At 37.9% G+C, this 9,856-nt stretch overlaps 1 protein-coding gene across 1 annotated transcript; it reads right to left on the bottom strand.

Annotated features, from left to right (window-relative positions):
* Positions 1-700: 700 nt before the first annotated feature.
* LOC141602594 (acetyl-coenzyme A synthetase, chloroplastic/glyoxysomal-like) lies at positions 701-1,347 on the bottom strand. Its single transcript, XM_074422797.1, has 3 exons — positions 1,249-1,347; positions 875-976; positions 701-798 (listed from the first exon to the last, which is right to left on the bottom strand). The coding sequence occupies exons 1-3, from the start codon at positions 1,297-1,299 to the stop codon at positions 706-708; spliced, it is 246 nt and encodes an 81-aa protein (XP_074278898.1). The 5' UTR covers positions 1,300-1,347; the 3' UTR covers positions 701-705.
* Between the last annotated feature and the right edge of the window lie 8,509 nt (positions 1,348-9,856).

The raw sequence follows: 9,856 nt of genomic DNA, 5'->3' as shown, positions 1-9,856 counted from the left end.
AGGTTTTATGTGCATCAAATAAAAATATATGCGCATGAAATAAGTGTCTATGTGCATGAAATAAAATTATATGTGCATAAAATAAGGTTCTATGTGCATGAAATAAGGTTTTATGTGCATGAAATAAATGAAATGACTCTGAAGGTGATTTAATGTACTTATGTCGATTATTTAGGGGGCATAATCATATGATACGCCCGTTATTACATACTCGTATTTGTTTAGCGTATTTTAAAGGCTATTAGCTCAATGGTAGAGCAATGTGCAAATTTTACACAAGGTATGGGTTCGAGTCCCATATAGCCTATTAGATGCATGAAAAAGCAACCTATGTGCATTAAACAACCCTGTACATGCATGAAAAAGTGTCCAATTTCCTCATCTTTTTTTGTCTTTAGATCCTTGATAAGAAGTGGAAATAGGATTACCAATTACATTATTTCATTCTTAGAATAAAAGAAAGATTTGGTATTTCATAGCCAATATGGGAGTCGAACCCACATCTTGTGCATTGCACAATGCTCTCCCATTTGAGCTAATTGGCTTTCAAAATAAGTAAAACGTAGAAGAAAGAAGAGCTCGTGTATTTTACTCGAAAAGCAACGACATCAAGAAAGTGACAGCGAGCAAAATATTTTTGGATTCTTTTTTTACATATGATAGATAGACCCATAACAATATTGCATCTGGGTTACTCGGACAATCTTACCAGTAGACATCTGAAGGCTTGTAATCAAATGCATACTTGAATGTCGTTGCGGTGTAAACCATGTATCCTCCTGTTGTATGCACGACACCCTACAATAAGACCCCACGGATTATATAAGACATTGACCAAGCAAAAGAATCAATTAAATAAATGATACATTGTTACCTTAGGTTTTCCGGTGCTTCCACTAGTGTAAAGCAGGAACAACGGATCTTCGGCATCAACCCATTCAACAGCACAAGAACTAGGGTACTTTGGAACTACATCCTACAGAACCGAAAGGATGTCAAATCGACTCTAAGTTGTCATGATTAGTAAACCACTTGGAAATGAAATGCTACAATTTCCCTTTTCCATCTAAATAGGTTAATAACTTAATAGAAACAATGTATATGCTACTTGATTTGAAGACAGTGGAAACTTTCTACGGTAATTGCAAAATCATGCCCACGAAAAGAAGCACATCGCGCATTGTACAAATAACACGATTGTATTATACAGGGAAATGATCCATAATCTGACAATATAAGTCTACTAACCTGCCACCAGATATCTCGCCCTTCCTTCCATTTGGTATTTCCTCTTTTCATTGCTGATTGGTTTTCATATGTTAAGCACACATCTGTTTCAAATATGAAGTTTCAGGGTAATAATCATTGTCCAGATAATAGGAGCATCGTCACAAAATTTAAGCAAATCTACCTAAAAGATGATCGCGAAAGATACAAGTATGGATTGAGGATTAAGGGAATGTCTGATCTTGACAAGCTGGGATCCTTACTAAACCTGAATCTCTCCCACAACCATCTCTCAAGGTCGGTCTCGGAACTGATCAATAACTGAAAAAAAGGGGGGAAAAAACATGTGATCATCAAGATTTACATTTCCTACTCGACATTAAGCAAGATAATCGTCATCATACTTAAATCTGATATTGCAAATTCCATTACAATCCAACGCAAGTGATGAGGCATATTAATGAATTCAACACAATGAAGCAATTGAGATAACAAATAATCAGATTCAACATAACTACATCCAATTGAGAAACAACAAGATAATTTGATCTAGTAAGGAGAAAAAAGAGATGGACCCTAACAAAGCGGAACCTGAAATCAAACACGTCCGACAACAGAGTTAGCACCAAAGCAGAAGAAAGAATAAAGAGAGAGGAAGCGCGCCACCTAGAAACGACAAAAGTCCAGCATTAGCAGGCTCCTGCTCATCCAAGAACAAATCCTCAGGATCACGAAACGCGCCATGAACACAGACAACAGCCCCACCAATAAGCACAGCAGAAATAAGCAACAACCCCACAGAGGTCAAGAACACAACAACAATAGATGAAACAAGAAGAATCCCAAGTGTCACAACCAAGTCATCAAATATAATCCATCGCAACCAAATTTCTCAATCTACAACACCAATTTCAATTCAAAACCCCAATTTTATGTGTACAAACTCGAATCAATAATTCATTAACCCTAATTTGTTGAAGAATTAACAAATTCAAAACGCAAAAATTCGAAATTAGGGGGAATTAAGAGAAATTAAACAAACCTCGGTGAATTTTGATGTACCGTGAAGTATAGTTCGATTTGCGTCTCAATTAAAGGAGGAAGCATCAGATTTTCGAAGTTTGTTCTTCAATTCTAGGAAGCAGTTTGATGATGGGGATATAGAGAGTAGTTGGAGAGAGAACGTAATTTGGGTAGATGACACAGGGTTGGACGAAAATTTGTTAAATGACATTGGTAGGATCTCAGGCATTCATTTATGTAAGATCTAAGGGTTGTGAGTGGTTCTCACGGTTCTCATTATATGGGTGGTTCTCACCGGATCTCGACCCTATATATATATATATATATATATATATATATATATATATATATATATATATATATATATATATATACATATATATATACATTTAGCTTGCATTTACATTAGCTAGTTCATATAGTATAATTGCATTGTAATATATCTCACATGATTCATGTAGATAATTGCATATAGATTAGAATTCATGCATAGTCACTAATGGCCAAACCTATTCATTTCTACACTAGAAATAGTGTTTAAATCGGTTTGGGGAGATTTGATCATAAGTGACCATAGTTTAATAGAAAACATGCATCATCTAGTGTATCTTAGATTGCATTCATTTATTATATATGTCATATAGAATTGCATTTAGTTAGAGCATGCATTCATTCATATCATTGCATTTATTTCCAAAAATTTAAAAATCCAAAAACATGTATTCCTTTTTCATTCATACTCCTACATGTACATTGAGGACAATGTCCAAAATAAAGTGGGGGATGAGAATTTATATTCCAAAAATACATAAAAATTGAATTTTTTTGAAAAATACAAAAACATGTCTTTTTGTTTCATAAACATAAAAACCATAAAAATTTAAAAAATTTAAAAATCCAAAAACAAGTTCATTTCCTTTGTAGTGTAGTCTTGTATATATTGTGTTTTTTCATCCTTGTTCACATTGATTGACTACGCCACATCCGAGACATGAGGATATAGAAGACCGCATGGTATGATCTTTCCAACCTCCTTTTTCCTCTTTATGTTAATGACTATGTGGCTTTATTTTGATTGATGCGGTATAAACAATGTGAATTTAGGATTACATTTAGATTATTTGGCATACTAGTTGGTAGAAGCATATGCATTGGAGATGTATATATGATAGTTGCATCATGGCATGTAATTTGCATGGTTAGAAAATTTTTGTGAAAACGTCTATTTGGGAAACTTGACAAGTGTATATAGGCCCTTGTAGATGCTTTTTCTTCTTGAGACTTTGCTTGTTAGAATACTTGTAAAACACCCTAGGATGTGTCATGATAGTATCCTTTGACCCATGGATTAAGGCCTAGTCAAGAGTACCTTGTGGTGTGATAACTCCTTGGCTACCGTTTATTCCAAGGTGACCCTTGAAACCATGAAACCATCATCCATGTTATACCACATTTTGTCATCAAAGGGAATGGGCACAAAAATTGTTCAAATTTGAGTTCAAGCATTGAAATGAAAGTAAAAAAAAGTTTGCAATTGCATCAAAAAAAAAGAGGAGCAAAAATAGACTCCTAACGCTTCAAATATAAGCACCCTCACTACAAATGGGGTGACTTTGAAATTGTTCCAAAAAAAATGCAAAAAGTTGAAATTGTCAAATGTTGAAAATGCCGAACATAAAAAAAATGGCAAAAAGAAAGTGTTCTCAAATGTTATATGCCACAAGAAATTGGGGGGAAAAACAACAACAAAAGCAAACTCCCAAAAGAAACTCAAATACTATTGATCCCTTTTCCATCGAGTCCACTTTTGTGCATGGTAGAGAGGGGACGACCCTTCTTCTTGTCTAGGCAAGAAGGGGAATTCCGTGATCCTCCAGTGTTTCTAACACCATAGGGAGTCTACTCTTGACGAAAGCATTTAACGATTGAGGACAAAGGTACCCTAGCTTGACACAACTTGGAAGTGATTTATTGGTATCCTTCTAGGCTTAGTAGTTTGAAGAAACCATATCTATAAAGGAGTGTGTACCCTTGAATTGCTTCCCCTTTAGATAATTTCCGCCACTTAGATGAGGAAAGTGGCTATTCTTTTGTAGATGCATCCATTACTTGATTTTGTGTGCTTTAATGCTTGGATGTATCGCCATTTTGGCAAGCCCCACCTTGCCTTGCAAGAAGGCATCATACCTCATGGTTGTCTTGTTGTGAGTTGAAGGGGCGGAGTGAGACCCGCTAATTGTCTCACATCGGTTATATTAGTAGGATAGTTTGAATAATGGTCCTAGTTTTAGTCACCTCTTTACTCGGGACAAGTAAAAGTTCGGTTTGGGGATATTTGATGTGACTCGTATTTGCGCATATTTAGTCCCTTAATTGAGCCTATTTTACATATTACTATAGCGTTCCATAGCCATTTTATCCGTCAAATGCCTTCTATTTTGCTTTCCTATTACATTATGTTTGTTTTGTAGGAAAGAAGACAATTAGGCAGAAATTCCCGTCTCTCGTGCTTATTTGAAAGGTTATTGATGATGATGGCTGAACGAGTATGGAAGGAGAGGCAAGAACTAAGACCAACAATGCAAGAATAAGAAGTATGCGAGAGGAAGAAGCTAAAGCACTCTGAATAACAATTCGAGCGTCCTAGCTTCAAGACGCTCGTCGCCACCTCAAGCAATCCGAGCGTCCCGACTGCCAAGTCGCTCGTCTCCTCTACCCACAATCCGAGCGTCTTCACCCTTTGCACGAGCGGACCGTGGCAACTTCAGCAATATGCTCATCTCCTCGAGAATACTTGCATTTTCCTACTTAGAACTTAGAATTGTTAATGTGACACCCTCATTCATTGCGGAAAAGTAAACACATAATTGTAGATAAAAACTGCATGGATATGTTTGTAATAGGTTCATTTGGGTAAAAACCTGTAATTTTTAAAACCGAAAACGAAACCTGAACCTGTTATAAAAATATCCAAATGGGAAGGTGTCAAACATGCAAGGTCTAAAATAAATCTCATACATAAAACATCGCTAAAGTCGCGAAATAAAGTTATACAACCCAAATATGAAAAAGGGAGACATATGTCCCTAAAAGGGTATATAACATAAAAAGTGTTTAAGGGTCACAATAAAATAAAGCCAATCTAGGTCCCAAGGTTACTTTGCTCGCTAGCTCGTCCATGTACCCCATATATGCATCACCTACACCAATCGCATTTTATACAAATACGAAAGCCACGGTCGGTGGGGAGTAACTCCGAGTTCTCCCAGCCACGAAATGTCATAATTAATATAACATGTAAACATAAGAATATGAATATGAATAACACATAGCCTTAGCATATAGATGCTAGACAATCATGCTTATCATATGAACAGCAATACGACAACACATAGTCCTAGCATGTGAATACTAGACCGACTCATACTACACTATCATATGAATCACATAACATCCAGGAATCCAAACTCTATCAACCATAGCCGGCTTGCATCTCACCTTCTATGATTCTTAGAATCATCAAACAAGAAAGGACAATATATCTAGAGACAGGCATAAGTTCCTAGTACAGTCAATAGTCACTCTGTAACTCGAGTTTATACCACGAGGTAAGGTAAACACCCTAGTCCTAAACCTGCGCAGACCTAGCGACATGCGGAAAATACCGCATCCAAGACCCATGATCACACACATAAGTACCCCTAAGGAGTCCACCAAAGGGTTGGCTAGTACTTAAGCTGACCACATACTTCTAAGAGTACGTCAGGAGGTCATGCCCTAACTTGGATATAAGCCCACCAAGCTAAGACACAAAGGCTATTAAGCCGCAAACATACACTCGTCAAAGACTATAAGGGCCTATCTATGACATCGATCGAAGTCATTCACCTAGGACCTAGTCCCAACTGAATGCTTTAGCCTACAACACTTAAGACAAGTAGGACACCCACTTAACCATAAGAGGGGCAAAGAGTCCAACTTTCAAACATAAATGCTAACATTCTATCATGTGAAAGGCTATATAAAAATCTAAAGCCACCTGGGTTGACAAAGGAGATGACAATACTAGGTATTTCCATGGCATCATTAAAGGCAGGCAAGTTCAAAACAAAGTTATAAAAATTGAGGATTCCTATGGGCATGTGTGTGAGGAGCCTCCAAAGATTCAGGAAGCTTTCATGGATTTTTATGTTAAGCTTCTAGGGACCTCTGAGGATGTGTTAAAGCTAAGTGATCAGGTTGTCAGAATGGGGAAGGTGTGCTCTTCTGCTCATAGGGTGGTTCTTATGTTTCCAGTTTCTGATGATGAAATTAAGAAGGCCATGTTTTCTATTCCTGGGCATAAAGCTGCTGGCCCTGATGGGTATTCAAGTGCCTTCTTTAAAGATGCTTGGGATGTTGTGGGGGGGTCTGTGTGTAAGGCTATTCAAGATTTCTTCCACTCTGGTAAGATGCTTAAGCAACTCAATCATACCCTCATCACCCTCATTCCTAAGTGTGCAATGCCTCAAAATGTGACTCAGTTTAGGCCTATTTCTTGTTGCAATGTGGTTTATAAGTGCATTTCTAAACTGCTCTGTAATAGACTTGCTGAGGTGTTGCCTGATATTATTAGTGATAACCAAGGGGGGTTCATCAAAGGTAGGAGTATTGTAGAAAATATTCTTATCTGTCAGGATATTGTGAGGTTATATAATAGGAAGTCTGTCTCTCCTAGGTTTCTCATGAAGGTTGACTTGAAGAAAGCTTATGATTCAGTCAATTGGGATTTCTTAGAAGGGATGTTGGCTGCCTTGGATTTCCCTGAGCCTTTTGTTGTCTTGGTTATGGAGTGTGTTAGGACTGCTAGTTATTCCTTGGTGCTTAATGGCAATTCCTTTGGGTTTTTCAAGGGTCAGAAGGGGCTCAGGCAAGGTGACCCCTTGTCCCCTCTCCTTTTTACAATCTCTATGGAATATCTGAGTAGAGTTCTTTCTTATGTCACTGAGAATATGGGTTTCAAGTATCATCCCCTTTGCAGTAAGCTTAAGCTCTCTCGTTTAATGTTTGCTGATGATCTCCTCTTATTCAGTAAGGGTGATACTGCCTCTATTATGGTTCTTTTGAGAGCTTTTGTCACTTTCTCCAGGGCATCTGGGTTGCAGATGAGTCCATCCAAAACTAATGCTTTTTTCAATGGTGTGCCTGGGGGGGTAAAAGCTGATATTTTGCAGATAGCAGGGTTCCAAGAAGGAAGTTTGCCTTTTAAGTATTTGGGAATTCCTATTACTGCTGGTAGAATGACCAGAGGTCAATGTCAAGTGTTGATTGAAAAGCTCACTGCTAGGATTACTAGCTTTGGCACTAGACACCTCTCTTATTCTGGTAGATTGGTTTTGATAAACTCTGTCCTCACTTCTTTGTATTCTTATTGGATGAATATCTTTATCGTTCCCAAAGGAGTATTGTGTAGACTGAATTCTATCTGCAAAAACTTTCTCTGGGATGGGACCATTGATCATATCAGAGTCCCTCCTGTCAGTTGGGAGAAAATCTGTTCACCAAAGCATGAAGGTGGGCTAGGCATTAGAGATAGTTTTGTGTGGAATACTGCTGCTATTGGTAAACTTGTGTGGTGGATCTATTTTAATCCAGATAAGTTGTGGGTTAAATGGGTTAGCCAGATTTATTTAAAGGGACAAGCTTGGCCTGATTATCAACCCAGTGGTGATCTGAGCTGGGGGTGGAAATCTGTTTGTAGGGTCAGAGACAAGTTGAGCCAGGGCTATGTTCAGGGGCAGTGGGTGTTGGATGCAAAGGGGTACACTTTGAAGAGTGGTTATGAACTGTTACGTGTGAAGTTTCAGCCTGTGGGTTGGCATAAGGCTATCTGGAACTGGTGGTGTGTGCCAAAACATAGGTTTATTTGTTGGATGATGGTCAGGAATGCTATGCAGGTTAAAAGTAAGCTATTTCAGCTTGGTATTAGTCCTGATGATCTTTGCCTGCTGTGTGGTGGTACTACTGAGACACATGTGCATCTGTTTGAGCAATGTGTCTATAGTAGGAGTATTTTGCAGGGGATGGCTATGTTGTGTAAGATTCATATCCCATCTGTGAATATTTTGCAGTGGGTATGGAATCAGAAATGGGACAAAGCTAGAAAAGGGATTGTGTTGTGTGCTTTCATGGCCTGTTATTATCATATCTGGATGATGAGGAATAGGGCTCGGGTGGAGTTACATTTACCCAGACCGGCTTTTGTTCTCCATCAGGCAAAGTGTAGTGCAAAATTGAGGATTAATGTGCTCAGTAGTCAGTTAGATCTTTGTACTAGATCATGGTTAGAGAGCATTGACTTATGTAAATAGGGGGTTGTCCCTATTTGAAATTGTTAGTTTGTAAAATTGATAGGTTGTAAAACCTTTGTTTGTGCTTAATGGAAACTTACATTTCACCAAAAAAAAAAAGAAAGGCTATATAAATGTCTATTCAGCAGACAATCCAACCATATCCTCAATGTCATCAATAACCAAATTATAGCTAACCATCAATATCATAATCCATGAGAATAAGCTAAAATGGCCAAAGGCAAACAAGACTCAAGCATAAGGCAACCAAAGCATCCAACAACCAACATGTGAAATAATAATCATGCTCATATGGTTAAAACATCAAGCTACCAACATGTTGAATCATAAATATCAAGGTATCAATATGAAACATTCAATATCAACCAATCTCACCTCAAAGACAAACCCTCGACCCAAGTCCCGCGACGGGTCATTGGTCAAATCGAGGCTGACCGGTTTAAACCGAGTTTGACCAAACTCATTTGGTCAAATTGGCCCAGCTCAGAGTCTTGGCCTACTTTGGCCCACATCACGATAAATTAGTACTCCCATGATAAAAGAGTCTCAACACACCATACACAAGTGTTAGAACCAAGGTTAAGATGCATACCCAACAAGACACTCAAAACCCAATCTATAACAACAAGTTTAGTACTCGACTATAACAAGGGTCAACTTCAAACGGTCATAACTTGAGTTCTAAATATCTAAATAAGGTGAAACCAATTGGAGATGATATCTTATCCTCTTACGGTTCTAACGGTAGGTCACAAGCCTCAAACAAACAAGTAACGAAGAAGTTATGGCCATTTTACGAAAACTGGTCAGACCTAAACCGCGACTGCGATAGTGGCCGGAGCTGCGGTGGTGGCGGACCTGCGGCAAAGGCCTGATTACCACGACACATACGGACTAAATCTTCATCCTCAAGTCAATCTTATATTATCATTAGAATCCGATTGAACAAGTACATGTAATTAACAAGGAATTCCACATGTATACTTGGGAGGAAATCAATAGTTTACATATTCAAGCAACATTCAACAATATTCATTCCGTTTCAACACTTAAACATGTGAAAAACAACATATTTAACAAACTTTAACAACAACCATTCATGTGAAAATTAAAGTTAACATGTTATCAATCACATAAGCTTCCAACACATCATAAACAACACTAATGTGACATTAAATCGTCGAGTAACTCGGAATAGTTACCTTAAGCTAGCAAAGAGACAAGTAATAACTTGAGAAAGCTTCTAAACCCCAAAA

This window comes from Silene latifolia, chromosome 9 (assembly GCF_048544455.1).
Source record: "Silene latifolia isolate original U9 population chromosome 9, ASM4854445v1, whole genome shotgun sequence".
NCBI lineage: Eukaryota > Viridiplantae > Streptophyta > Magnoliopsida > Caryophyllales > Caryophyllaceae > Silene > Silene latifolia.
Note: the sequence above shows the minus strand (reverse complement) of the source record. Positions and strands in the feature narration are given on the sequence as shown.